At 44.5% G+C, this 15,117-nt stretch overlaps 1 protein-coding gene and 1 pseudogene across 1 annotated transcript in view; one reads left to right on the top strand and one right to left on the bottom strand.

The window, feature by feature from the left end:
- The window catches only part of DPYSL5 (dihydropyrimidinase like 5), a 49,123-nt gene extending 34,386 nt beyond the window's left edge, over positions 1-14,737 (bottom strand). Inside the window, exon 1 of the mRNA XM_068979820.1 lies at positions 14,477-14,737. Coding sequence (XP_068835921.1) covers positions 14,477-14,737 — 261 coding nt within the window. The remainder of the gene's footprint in view (positions 1-14,476) is intronic.
- On the top strand, positions 3,524-3,621 carry LOC138093633 (U6 spliceosomal RNA; annotated as a pseudogene).
- Positions 14,738-15,117: the final 380 nt, after the last annotated feature.

The raw sequence follows: 15,117 nt of genomic DNA, 5'->3' as shown, positions 1-15,117 counted from the left end.
AGCCATTCACAAATGGGCAAAAACTGCATGATCCCACTTTCATTAAGTTGGAGTAATCAACTTCATAGAGATAGAAAGTAAAGTGGTGCTTTCCAGGGGCTGGGAGGAGTGGGGAGAATGGAAATTAGTATTTACTGAGGACAGAGTTTTAGTTGGGAACGATGGGAAAGTTCTGAAAATGGATTATTGTGGTGACAACATTGTGAATGTACTTAATGTCACTGAACTGTACACTTAAAATGGTTAAAATGAGAAATCTTATTTATATGTATCTTGTGTGTGTGCTTAGCCGAGACCGACTCTTTGTGGCCTCATGAAATGTGACCTGCCAGGCTCCTCTGTCCATGGAATTCTCCAGGCAGGAATATTCTGACCCAGGGATCAAACCCGAGTCTTCTGTGTCTCCTGCACTGCAAGCAGATTCTTCATCACTAGGGCCACCAGGGAAGCCCCATATATATATATATATATATTATATATATATATAATCACAATTAAAATTTAAAAAAACATGTGATTCTATAGGGTAGAGCTTACTCTTCTCATTTTATAGATAAGAAAAATGGGGCTCAGAGGAAATCACGCAGCCAGACGGAATGAGTGTCCATCTGCCTCTGGAGTCCCATGTCTCTTTCACACGATACCACCCCTTCCAGGGCTCAGGATAGCCCTGGCATGACTACAGGGCTCCCGGGCTCCAAGATTCCTCTGTCAAAGGATGGAGGAAAGCCCAAGTGAAATTGGATCTAACTGCAGTTTAGAAACAGAGGGGTAGGTGGGGCTTGGGCTTGAATTACAAGGACGAAAGCTGAGAATTGTGCCAACATCTAAAATTATGAAACAAGGAGCTCCAGGCGTCTCTCTAATCCAGAATGATTATCTTCACTGCCGAGCACCCGATTTAAATTCATTGTGTTTAATACAAAGCCACAGAACAGAGCAGGCTGTCTCCCGACATGCAGTTACCATGGAGACCGGAGAGGATTCTCAGAGGGAGTTATGTGGCAGAGAGAAAGTGGCTGCCAGCTTCTGAGAAGGCAAGGGGCCTCAGAAAACTGTTCCAAAATAGAGCCCAGAGACGCCTTTTGTAATCCTCCTCCTTAGCAAAGCCCCTTCCGAACCCAAAGGGGCAAAGTTTACAGGCAAGCAGGGCATGACCATCTTTATTAAAAGCCCAGGTTGCCCACAGATGCCAGAGAGGAGTGGTTTATCATCAGTCCAGAAATAAACCACATGTAACCCCACTTGCTCTTCTTCCCTCATCTACTCCAATGTTGGCGAGTCTTCATTTTGGTCCCAAATTTCAGTGATAACAGTGTCAAACTGCTGAGGGAGGCTGATGTTGGGGAATGTGGGCTGGAGTCAAGGCTGGGGCAGTACCAAGGCCCATGCCTGTACTTAAAAACTTTCACAGTATTTCACTCTCTGAGACTCAGCTACCCTACCTGGAAAGGAAGGAAAAGAAGGCCTGCCTGTGGGAGACTTTAAAAGATCATGAAAAGGGTGTAAGGAATACAGAAGTGCTGAACTGACAACTCAGACCAGCCCTACTGGAGGGGACAGGGCTGGAAGCTAGCTGCAGGTCCCATGGAGAACCAGGCACTGCCAGGTGCCAGCTGGGGGTCAGGGAGCCCCGAACCCACCAGAGGCTCCACAGGCTCCATTCTGAACATTGTATTTTCCACACAGCAGGAAAAATAGACTCTTTGATGGGCCTCTAAGTCTGGGACTTAGAGATTCAGAGCTTGACTGCTTGGCCCAATATGTGCTCTAGTTATCTTAAGCCTGGCAGGACACTTCCCCTGGTGGTCCAGGGGTTAAGACTGCATGCTTCCAATGCAGGGGGTGTGGGTCCAATCCTTGGTTGGGGAACAAAGATCCCACGGGCTGCACAGTGCAGCCAAAAAATAATAAAAAATAAAATAAAATGCAGCTTCTTAAGACTGGCAAAGTGAGAGTCAGGGCAGCACACCAGGAAAGGGCTACAGCCTAGGCCTGGTGATTAAAAAGGGTACCAAACAGAAAGGAAACCTGACAGAGGGAAAGCTTGAGAGGGGAAACAGCTAAATGGGTAGAATTTCAGCTCATGGAAGTTTTCCCCTAATCTAGTCTGTGTCTCTTCTCTGCTGACTCTAAATGTAAGACAAAGAGGGAGCAAGAAGGAGCAGAGCAAACTCTTCCCTATGACATCATCACAATGTATTGTACAAAAAGATCTGGATCTTGTGAAGATAATATATCAAGATCAACATGTAGCCAAGTACCACAGAAGACAACATCCGTATGAACCTCATCTGAATCCCCAGCACCCAATTAAGTTTCTTTCAGCACACACACACACACACACACACACACACACACATCACCAATTTTTTTCTCTCCAAATAACTAGAAAATTTTAGAGGAAATTCTTTACTTTTAGCTAACAGAAAGGGACCATGCTAAGGGTTGAAAATGTTTAATGCACTCAGTTTACTGTTCTCTTAAGTTTTTAGTTTACAGCCGGCACTAAAAAGTTTGCTTCCAAGGAGACAGAATAGCCAAAACAACTTTGAAAAAGAAGGACAGGGACTTCGCTGGTGGTCCAGTGGCTAAGACTCCACATTCTCAATGCAGAACACCTGAGGGTTTGGTTGCTGGTTGGGGAAATAGATCCTACATGCCCCAACTAACAGTTCAACTGCTGCAACTAAAAAGATTCCACATGCCACAGGAAGTCTGAGGATCCTGTGTGCTGCAATGAAGACTGGACATAGCCAAATAAATAAATAAATAATTTAAATATTATTAATAATAATTATTATAAAGGGCAATAAAGTAATAAAGCAATAATAATAATAAATGGCAAGTTGGAAAATGTACTACTGGCTTTCAAGACTTGTAAAACTATAATATGTCATATTGGTATAAAGACAGATTAATAAATCAGAAGAATAGAAAAAAGAGTGCTAAAATAGACCCACACATTTATGGTCAACTGATTTTTGACATGGGATGATCTTTTCAACAAATGATGCTGGAAAAATTGGATAGCCATATGTGACAAACTGAATATCATATTTAAAAACTAACTTAAAATGAATCACAGACCTAAATGTAAAAGCTAGTATTATATAACTTCCAAAAGAAAACATAGAAGAAAATCTCAATGACCTTGGATTTTGCAAAAATTTTCTCAATTTACAACACAAAAATCAAACTATGAAAGAAAGAATCTATAAACTGACTTCAAAATGAAAAACTTTTGCTCTTCCAATGGCAGTGTTAAGAAAATCAAGAGGAAAGCCTGAGAGAAGACATTTGCAAAATATATACCCAACAAACGACTTGTAGCTAGAATGTTTAAGCAACTCTGACAGCCCAATAAAAAGAAGACAATTATGAGGCGGGAGGTGGGGTGATGGTGGTTCAAGAGGGAGGGGTCATATGTACACCTATGGCTGATTGATGTTAATGTATGGCAGAAACGATCTGTAAAACAACTATCCTCTAATTAAAGACAAACAAAAAAGAAAGACATATAGTGCTCACTTCAGCAACAGTAAACTTGGAACAATACGGAGATTAGCGTGGTCCCCGCACAAGGATGACACACGGACTTGTGAAGCATTCCACGTTTTTTAGTTGTAAGGTCAATAAGTACTAGGGTTGTAATGTGCAAATATTTGTGCGCAGTCTCTCAGTGGTGTCCGACTCTTTGCAACCCCATGAACTGTAGCCCTCTGTGCTTCTCTGTCCATGGGATTTCCCAGGCAAGAATACTGGAGTGGGTTGCCATTTCCTCCTCCAGGGTATCTTCCTGACCCAAGGATCCAACTCACATCTCTTGCGTCTCCTGTATTAGCAGGTGGATTCTTTACCACTGCATCACCTGGGAAGCCCGGTGATGTAATATACAACATGATAAATATAATTAACACTGCTGAATATTATTAGTGAAAGCTGTTAAGAGAGTAAATCCTGAGAATTCTCATCACAAGGAAAAAAAAAAACCTTTTTCTTTTTCTTTCATTTTGTATTTGTTAACATATGGGATGATGGACATTTACTAAACCTATTGGGAGTCATCACTTCATGCCATATAGAAATCAAATCATTATTCTATACGTCTTAAACTCATACCAGTGCTTATACCAAGTATAGTTCAATCAAACTAGAAAGAAAAAAATATTTGCGCTTCCCTGGTAGCTCAGACAGTAAAGAATCCACCTGCAATGTGGGAGACCTGGGTTCAACCCCTGAACTGGGAAGATCCCCTGGAGGAGGATATGGCAACTCAAGTATTCTTGCCTGGAGAATCCCTCATGGACAGAAGAGCCTGGCGGGCTAGTGTCCATGGGGTCACAAAGAGTAGGACGTGACTGAGCAACTAAGCTCAGAAAGAAAAAAAAAATATTTACCTATTCTTTATATTTCATTAAAAAAAGACCCAGTGACTCAAAACATAGGGAAAAGACGCAAATGCTTCACCAAAGACAGACAGAGGGTAAACAAGCACGTGTAGAGACATCCAACACTAGGGAAATGCAGTTTAAAACTACAGTGAACTACGGCTGATACATCTGTTGGAACGGCTAAAACAAGAAGGCTGACCATAACTAAGTGATGACAAAATGTGGAAGGAGCAGAAAATGTCACAAGCACTTTAGAAACCAGTTTGGCAATTCTTAAAAAGCTAAATGTGTACTGACTGTATATTCTAGGCATCCCACTTTTAGGTAATTACACAAGGAATAGTAAGCATATGTCGACACAAACATATGGATACAGATATTCACAGTAGCTTTATCTGTAATAGCCAAAAACTTAATAATGCTAAGTTAAAGAAACCGGACCAAAATACATACTGTAGTATTCCATTTGTATATAAATATTAAAAACGCAAATTAATCTATAGTGATAAAAAACAGATCAGTAGTTACTTGGAGCACGAAAGGATTATGAGACACAAAGAAACTTTTAGAGGGTGATGGATATATTTATTATATTAATAGTGATGGTTTTACAGTATATACATATGTCAAAGCATATCAAAGTATACATTTTAAAAATGTGAGGGGACTTCCTTGGTGGTCCAGTGGTTAAGACTCTGAGCTTCCAATGCAGGGGGAATGGGTTCTGTCCCTGGTTGGGGAAATAAGATCCCACATGCCTCGAGGCATGGCCAAAAACACAAATGAGACTTACTATATGCCAACTATACCTTAATCAAGTTGTTGGAGAAAAAAGTGTTAAACACTTTAAAAAAAAATTTTTTTAAGAATTTTTCTATCAGATATTTTTTTAAGTGGGAAAGGAATCAAGGTATATTCTCCATTAGTTCTCTGTAAAAATGTTATTTATTTATTTATTTATTTATGGCTGTGCTGGGTATTCGTTGCTGGGTGGGCTTTTCTCTAGCTGCAGTGAGCAGGCGCTTTGTATAGTTGCAGTGCGAGGGCTTCTCATCGGTGGCTTCTCTTGTTGCGGAGCAGGGTCTCCAGAGCACATAAGTTTCAGCAGTTGCGGCACGTGGGCTTAGCAGTTATGACTTCCAGGCGCTAGAGCACAAGCTCAATAGTTGTGGCCAGTAAGCTTAGTTGCCCTGCGGCACGTGGGATCTCCTTGGATAGGGAATGCAATCTGTGTCTCTTTTTTTTTTATCTTTACAGTGGCTTCCTGGGTCACCCAATCATGACCTTCTTCGTTCTATACATACTCTTCCCAAGAACAAAGTTCACCAATGTATATCAAGTTTAATTTTATTTTTAAATACTGAGACCACTGTAGAGAGTTTAAATCTAAAGCAGAAAGTTATTTATAGATTAGAGGATGAATTCACTAATCTGCAATGGGGTTTCCAACTCTAAAAGTGTGTACGAGTGAGTTCATGTGTGTGTGTGTGAGACTGACTGTGATACTGTGTGAGAGTATGTGCGAGTGTCCAAGTGTGTAAGTGTGTGTATAGTGTAAGAGATAAACATTGGTAAGTAAGAAAGTTCTTAACTATAGTTGGCCTACAGCTTTATCCTCATATAGTCACAAAATTAGGGATCTTAGTCCTTAGCTCCTAATTTTTAATTAACAAGAAATGAAAAAAGGATCTGAAGGAGAGAAAAATGTATTGGTGGCAGGGATAGGCTTAGGGGAAAATGAGGCAGAAACAACCAAGGGGAAAAATGTGGTGTCTACACACTTCTACCTGCCAATGGACCTTTCTAAGACATGTACCTGACCTTCAACATAGACATATGGTGACTTCAGATTGGAGGCAACCTCAGTGAGAGTTGGGAGAAGAGATATTTCCTACTGAGATTTTTGAACCATTCTATAAGACCCTATTGAAATATTTCTTAAAATATTAAAAAATATGCAAGCTTTAAGAAAAAAGGAAGAAGAAAAAGATAGCATTCATGTACTACAGCATCACCAAAATATACATACAATACACGATGTATTTTTCTTGATCTTTTTTTAAACCCCAGAGGATGAGAGTATAAAAGCAGAACCTTATGAGGTATGAAAGGTTTCCAAGATGTGTGGGTTTAATCACAAAGGATACATTTATCTTTATTCTTGAACCAAAAGTTTTAAAAAGTAACAATATCTCTGTATAGATCAGTTCTTTGCAAACACTCTTATTCTAGGAATTGAGGAGCTGCTTGGTCACCATAGGAGATTTCTTCCCCAACTAGATGTAAAAATGTGTAAGAAACGATAGATCTCCTCTCCCACATTTGTTCTAAGAAGGGTCACCTGGCCTATGTGTTGGCCTGCCGGTTAATGTAGATGTTAGAATGAAAGTCGTCAGCCAATTTTCCTAACAGGAGATATCTGATTGGAAGCTGGACATCTTTAAATAGCGTCTGCTGCCTGCTGAGTTTATGACTAGCTGTCTCTGTTTCTAAGAGAAAGAAAGGAGAGAGACAATGATCTGAAAATCATCACCAGTACTATATAGGCTGCATTTGAAATCTGCAACAGAGTCAACCCTGACTATAGAGATGGAAACCAGTTTTTCTTAGGTTCCTAGTTGATGTCTAACAGCTCCTGAGGAGACTGTACGAATGGATTTTCCAGGGGTTGGTCCTCAATCAGCAGAATCTATTTAACAAACAGTCATATAGTGCTTAGTAAACACCAAGTACTATCTTTTAAATATATTTTTTATTCTGTTCATTTTTTATTTTTGGCCAGGCAGCTTGTGTGATCTCAGTTTCCCGACCAAGGACTGAATCCAGGCCATGGCAGTGAAAGCACTGAGTCCTAAACACTGGACCACCAGGGAACTATGAAGTACTATTTTAAATTTTTTACCAGTAGTAACACCCATAAAGTATTATCATAATCTCCACTTTCCGGGAAACAGAGACACAGAGAGATTAACTTGTCCAAATCACACAGCCAGTAAATATGGAGCTGAAATTCAAACTCAGACTCCGGTGTGTCTGTCTGAGTCTGTGCTCACAGCTGCCACTCTATGCTGACATTCATCTATTTATTGAGCATCTACTCCATGTTTAAAGCTAAATGAGCCTGTGTGATGAGTCACAAGTTAGATATAAATTGTGGTCTTTGCCCCTCAAAGTTTTCAAATCAGTTAAGAGACAAACATTACACGGGAAGCAATTAGAAAGCCCCAGAATAACCCATTATTTCAGCTGGGGAAAAAAAAAGTGGATTCCTGGAGCTGAATTAGCTGGAGGAAAGACATGACATGAGCTTGGTAGGTGGTGAAGGTCTTCTGTGGATGGGTGGGAATGGGCGGCAGCAGGGAGCATGGGATGTCCATAGAGAAGGGGGCTGAGAAAACCCCTTTCCTGGTGAATGGGCATGTGTTGGGAGTGAGGACTGATGGTGAGGAAGGTCAGATGGGGAAGCCGTCCAGGGTGAAGATCCAGGATTCCAGACTAGATAGCAGGGAGTCACTGCAAGCTCTTGAGCAGGACGTGACACTGTTGGTTAAACCGGGGACACAGGCAGCATGGGCACTACATGGACAGCAGAACAGTCTCACTGTAAAGCCCAAGTGGCTGGATCAACTAACCCAAGAGACCAGAGAGAGCCAGGGCCAGGCCTAGGGTGGAAGCAGGTAGTCACAGCCTGGGGACGGACATTGATCGTGCATGTCCTCTGTGCCAGAGACTGGGTGAGGTGTTTTTCATGCATCATCTTGTTTAATCCTCACAATGACTGTTTGCAGATGGTAAAAACAGTCAGCTCTAAGGCACTGGCATCAGTGTTACTCCTCTACAGACAGTGGCGTGTTAATGAAGCCACCATCTCAGAGAGGCAGAAATCTCACTCCACGGTCTGCCTGGCACATCAGTTCTGTGATGCCTTTATTTGGTCCAGGCAAGTTTGGAGCCATACACTGTCGAGTTAACTATTTGCATGCAGCCCACAGAGAGGTCCTAGGCTGTCTGAAAGGGGTGACTGACTAGATCTGGGGTTTCGGGAGCCCCTGATTGATAGGGTGAAAAGGGCCTCAGACTAAGAAACTTACATTCTGGTCCAACTACATCTGGGACTTGGGGCAACTCCTTCACTCTCTCTCCCTACAATAGCAGGGTGGGAGACTTCTAAGATTTCTAAGATAGATTTCTAAGGTCTCTCCAGCTTTTTAGAGGAATGAAGTGAACTTGGGAACATCAATTAATAAGCAAGACTGTATCAGTCTGGATCTCAATAAGCAGGAAGTATTAGGCAAAGCTCAAAGACTGGAAAGACATTTTAGCTAGAATTAAACAGAAATGGACAGAATACTGGAGTCAAGAAGAAAGGAAGTGAGCAGCATTTACAGGTTTAATTCCAAAGGAGCAAGCTTCAGTGGCATATTAGTAAAAACAGTCTGCCCAGTGGATAAATGGGCTGCTTGGTAAGAATGTTGGCAGGCTGGATGCCAAAGGGAATTTATTCATGTCCTAGTGTGTTGTATCTCAGGACTCTGACAGGTTTAGTCCTCTGCAGTGGGAGAAGGGGAGAAGGTCAGGACCCTCCACTGGGGGCGGGATGAGAGAGGCCATTCTAGCCTGTGCCACTGTACATCCGCTAGGCTGAGTCCATGCTGGCCAAGCACTCGTCCAGTTAGGACTTGGCTCCCCTTGTGGTTTGACTACAAGAATAGATATCCTGCTGCTGCAGATTTTGAGTTCGTGGGAGGCAGTCTCTGTGACCAGATGGCTCTGGCACAGACAAGAGGGAGATTCTGGGTCCTCAAAGAAAAGGGACAGGCCCAGCTGGACTTCCAGTGACAATATTTGACCATGGCCAGCTCGCAGCTCACCGATGCTGCCTCCTGGGGTACAGATAGGAGGGCAGAACGCAGCACAAGTGTTAACACACTTGCTAACACACACTTAGCAAGTACAGGGGTTCTAGGCCCCAAGCTAGGGTTTGGGAGCCTAATCATGGGACCCCTATAATGTAACTAGAAGGAGAGAAACAAATAAATAATACTGGGAAGGGTGAGGTGAGGCAGGCCCCAGCTTTCCATGGTGATTCAGGTATCAGCCTGACACATAAGGTGAGGGTTAGATGGGCAACAGGGCTAATAGCCAGGACAACATGCCATTCAAAACAGCTGAGAAAGTTCCTTAATAATCCACACGCTAGTGTTAGAATCATCAAGAGTGCGTCAAAAAACATACTGATGGGGGAGAGGCAGACCCAAAGACGTTGACTTCATTAGTCTGGGTTGGAGGGTGGGGGGCAGCAGAGGGGAGGGGCCTGGACATATATTTTTAAAAAATTCCCCGAGTAGTTTTACTGTAATTTGCTCCCAAAGGTTGAAAACTATTGGCCTGGACAGTGGTTCTTAATATATCTTTGGAGGAGTGGGAGGCAGAAAAGGCATCCAGGAAGCTTTTCCCCATTGTCCATGGCTGCCCCCTTTATCACCGTCTCAGTGAAGGGGCTGCGCCTGTAGTTGAAAAAGCCTGAATCTGATATTCCCACCGGACCATGGAGAGCCATTGGTGGGGTGGAGCTCATCGGCCTGCATTAACACTCTTCTTAAGTAATATTAGATTCATACAAAAGAGTAAATATAATGCATAAGTAGGCTAAGCAGAATAATAATAAAAAGACCCCCATGACCCAAGTGAAATCCTATACCTTTGTTAACACAACTGGTGTCACTGGCTCTCCTCCCTCCCCTCCTGTCCCAGGCTCCCCAGGGAGATAGCATCCTTCTTCAATGGGGGCATTTTTAACAAGCAGGGGGTCCTGGGCCTCTGAGAGGGCGGGCCTTCAGGTTGGGAGGGTGTGGAGGAGGCGGACAGGAGGATCAAGAGGATCAAGTGACCGGGCTGTGAGAAGGAGGGGCGGGCAGAGGCCGGGGAGCCAGGCAGAGCCTGCCACAGCCTCTAACAGAAGCAGAGGCGGGCAAAGCATTTGTTAAAGAAGTGCTAGAGAAATCCCTTTAGACCTAGTACAATGGAGTCCCAGATGCTCGCAGAAAAGCCAGCCTTTCAACTGTTTTGTTTTCCCAGCCCTGGCTGCTGCTGCCAAATTGACAAGCATGCAATAGCTCAGGGGGTGCAGAGTTCAAGGCCCTGCGGATCTGTTGGACAAGAACAAAAAGGTGCAACTTGATCTCTCTTTCTCTATAGGCTAATCACACAGGAGAGCTTTTCCTTGGGGTTATTATTCTATTATAAACCCAGCTGCTTATAACAAATCAACTGCTACCTCTCTTAGAAGGTACGAAGTAGGTCAGCGACGATCTACCTGGGTACACAGGCTTGGCTTGAGTGACACAGGCTATATGAATAATTAAACCCACGCATCCCAAAGATCAGCATTGCCTCTGAGAGCGTTTCATGCCCTAGGAGACTGTCGGGAATTAGAGGTAAGAGGAAGCCAAAAAATCCAGCTGCAGGTGTACCAAAAGGGAGGAGCAATCCAAGAGTGGAGGGGAGTGAGGACCAGGGCAGGAAGCCAGTCTTAGGAGGCTGGGATGTCTAAGGAAGGACTCTGGCCAGGGTCTCCTGAAGGGGTCTGGGGAGGACTGGGTCAGGGGCTGTGTTTGTGAAACAGACACTTAATACAAGCTGGGGCACAAGAAGAAACATGCAAAAAGTCCGATCTTGCTTAGGGGGTGGTTATAATAAAGGCGCAGTTTAGGTGACACAAGCAGTCAGACTGGCTGGGGGTCTACAGGCCTTACATTTCCTATAACTAGCACCTGACATGGATTGGGGGTGCCTGAACCTGCAGGAACTAGGAGAAGCAGGACCTTTAAATCTCACGGGGGCTTTTATATGTTTTTCCAGAGGCAGCTGCTTCCATGGATGAGAAGCTTGGAAAAGATCAAAAGTTACCCACCGCCTTGTGCAAAGATGCACGTGCAAAGGTCTTCACCAGCCATAAAGAGCTGCAGGCTCTCAGAGGAAAACTCGTCACTCCTGGCTAATGAGGCCCTGGCAAATGACAACAAGGAAAAGAAGACAAAGAAGGCCAGCCTGCCCTCCCAGAGGCTGGTAGGCAGCACAGTGACAGCAGGGCATCTGACTCTGGAATAAAGATTTCTCAAGGAGGGGGAGGGGGGATACCAGCAAGCTACAAATTTGGAGCAAGGCAGCACCCTGCACACAATTTTTGGTACACACTGCAGTATAGACCCTAGCAAGGATTGGTGTGGTAATCAGAGTTATACTGACGATAAGTACTGGGGCCTCTCTTAGAATCCTGCTGGGAGTATCAGTTGTTCCAACCAGATTGGAAAGTGATTTGGCAGCATCTTCTAAAGCTAAACATGTATGTCTTCTGTGACCCGGCACTCTCAACCCCTAGGAACATGCCCAGCAGAAATGTACACACGTTTGCTAAATGACATGTACACAACATTCACAGCCACAGCATTTGTAATAGCCCCGAACTAATGACCTTGTTGACGGTGGAATGGCTGGGTACTACATGGGCTTTTGTACAGTGGGACACTAGTAAGCAATGAAAGTGGAGTAAGCATGATGTGAAACAACATGGGTGAATTTCACAAAAATAATACTGAGCAAAGGAAGTCAACACAAGGGGACAGACTGCCTGAGTTCATTTACATAAAGCACAGTCAAAACCAACCTATGGTGAATATACAGAAAACCACTGACATCTGCACTTTAAATAGGTGAATTGTATGGTGTGTGTATCTCAATTAAGCTGTTATTTACAAAACAAAAAGACTATGGTATTAGAAGTCAGGATAGTGGTTCTCCTTGGTGAGGAGTAGTGACTGGGGAGGGGACACAAGGGGGAATTCTGGGTGCTGGCAATGTTTGGTTTCTTGATTTGGGTGCTGGTCACAAGGGTGTGTTCAGTGTGACAATTCTTCGTACTTAGAATCTGTGTACTTCTCTGTATGTCTTCAATAAAAATAATCAGCGGGCTTTCTGGTGGTCCAGTGGTTAAGAAGCTGCCTGCCAATGCAGGGGATATGAGTTCGATCCCTGGTCCGCGAGGATTCCACACGCTGCAAGGCAGCTAAGCCCATGCACCACAGCTACTGAGCCCATGCACCACAGCTACTGAGCCCACGTGCCACAGCTACTGAGCCCACGTGCCATAGCTCCTGAAGGCTGTGCACCTAGAGCCCGTGCTCCACAACAAGGGAAGCCACCGCAATGAGAAGCATGGGCACCACAGCTAGAGAGTAGCCCCCGCTCGCTGAAACAGAGAAAGCCTGCACACAGCAACAAAGACAGTGCAGGAAAAAAAAACTAAAAAAAAAATTAAAAATTAACCACAAACAAAGCAGGCCTGGCCTGGCAGGGCTCAAGTGCATCGACATGGTGAGCTGAAAGTGCTCACTCACTTCAGAAAGGCCCTGTCTGCCACCTGGGTCCCCTTGACAGGACCCTGCTAGTGTGTATGAGGATGGGGCTCCCCATTTCATGAGTGAGGCATCACCTGCATGGCCCCAGAGTAATTCTCAGAGGAGAAACTAGGGAGGGTTCACAAAGCACCTCTCTTCCCTGGGCTTGGCTCCAGCGGGCAGCTGTGGCCTGGGATATCATCCTCTCCTCAGCACAGGCTGGGCTATGGCCACTGTGACTCCTCACAGCTCAGCCTTCAGGGGTCTGATCTGCTGCTCCAGGACTGGGAAGGAGGCATATCCTCAGGGAGAGCTTCAGGGCCATTTGCTTGAGGTGGGCTAGCCTGTAATGTTGCAACTCCAAGGCCAGCCTCTGCCTGCCGAAAACTGGCTCTTCAGGGTGGGTTCGGGGAGCACCAGCAGGAGGAGCACTGAAGCCCCCAGGAATATGGATCCCAGAGAGAGCACTGAGCATGGGAGAGGGGCTCCCTGAGGACCCCAGAGAGAACAGAAGCGAGACTTTAGGGTACAGGGCCACTGGGGATTTGCAGCAGTGGGCCAAAGTAGGACATAGGACTGTAGCCACTGGGCCAGTGGCCAGTGGACTCCTTTTATCCAGGGAACAGTAGAGACTAAGTCCTTTATAGATCAGATTGTACAAAGGGCTGCTGCTGAGGCCAGGGACTTCTGGCCCTTGAGATTCTGATTCAATTCTGCATTTGAAAAAATCTTCATAGATGAATCTGATGTACAGTTGGATGTAGAGACCCACATGGATAAATATCAATCACTTATTCATTCAACAAACATTTACTGGTCAGCTACTCTAATTCTAGGTCAGGGTCAGGCTCTAGAAACACAGAAGAATACGGTCAGGCCTTGCCCTTAAGGCGCCCATAGTCTGAGCTTCAGAAAGAAGCCTGCCTGTGACAGATAATTACAATGCAGAGATGACAGCAATGACAGGATTCTGGAGCACAGACTAATGGTGAAAAAAACCTATTTGTGATGCTTTTGAGAAAATGTAATTTCGTGCTGATTCATTTGTTTCACAGGTCTGAATTTTTGTATTTTGCATTGAAGCAGCTCAAGCCCAGCTCAGTAATTCATGAATATTGTCCATGATAATTCACTCTGGAAAGAGGGCCCACCACCAGTGGTTTTCAAGCTGTTTTTAAAAATAACAAGCTAAGAAAGATAATCAAAGAGAGCTAACTCTGTCTGTTTCATAATTTCTACCATTAAAATAATCTAGAAGAAGCATATCTATTTTTCACAACTTGGGGGAAATTAATTTAACTTATCATACATAAAGGAGTCCATTAGACCAACCCCCTCCCCCCCATACATGCACAATAACAAACACCAGCTAATTCTCCTCTTCCTCTAGATCAGCACTACATGACATAAGAACATAAAAATAAAATCAGTTTCTGGCCTCAGTACCTCGCTTAAGTGATGTGATCAGCAAAATGAGCCCAAATGCCTCCGTTTTCCATAATCATGGACATCTATGACATTTAGCCCAAAATTTCCTGTTTTAGTTGCACAGTGGCCCCTTTCAAGGCCAAATTTCTTCTTTGAGCAATACGGTGGGAGCACCCTGTTCATGAGGGTCTAGTCTAGAGCAGGCCCAGAAACAGAGGAAGCCACCGAGGAAGCACCTTCAGCACCCAGAAGCATTACCTTGGTCCCATGGTAGAAGTCGTCCACGCACGTGGCATTCATGAAGGTCTGGTGGAAGTGGGTGCTGGTGTCGATGCCTCCAGGGATCACCAGCTTCCCCGTGGCATCAATCACCTTGGCCCCTCCAGGGATCATGAGTTCACGGCCCACCTGCTGGATGATGCCGTTCTCGATGTAGACATCAGCCTCGTGGGTGCAGTCATCGTTCACAACCTTGCCTCCCTTGATGAGAATCCGCACGCTGGCTGAATTGGCAAGCATGTTCCTGTGAAAGGTGAGAGAGGGGCATTGGTCAAAGTCAAAGTCCCTTTTCATGGTCACCAAGGTCCCACCCCTTCCTGTGAGAGCCCAAAATGAATGGGCAGAGTTGAGGGAGCAGGGATGGGGAAGAAGTTTCTCCATAGCCTGAGGACACTGGTCCTTCAGCCAGCTGGGGTCACAGGCCTCCCGCTAACCTCACAGCAGGACTACTTGGGAATCATGACACTGCGGCAATTAAGGTGAAGCGAGAACCCAAAGAAACATCGGTTTTCAGCTTCTCAAGATGTTGTGGGGGTTGTGAAGAATTTTCATATCTCTTGTCTCATTTTGGGCTTCCCTGGTGGCTCAGACTGTAAAGAATCCACCTGCAATGTGGGAGA

This window comes from Capricornis sumatraensis, chromosome 1 (assembly GCF_032405125.1).
Source record: "Capricornis sumatraensis isolate serow.1 chromosome 1, serow.2, whole genome shotgun sequence".
In the NCBI taxonomy this organism is placed as follows: Eukaryota; Metazoa; Chordata; class Mammalia; order Artiodactyla; family Bovidae; genus Capricornis; species Capricornis sumatraensis.
Note: the sequence above shows the minus strand (reverse complement) of the source record. Positions and strands in the feature narration are given on the sequence as shown.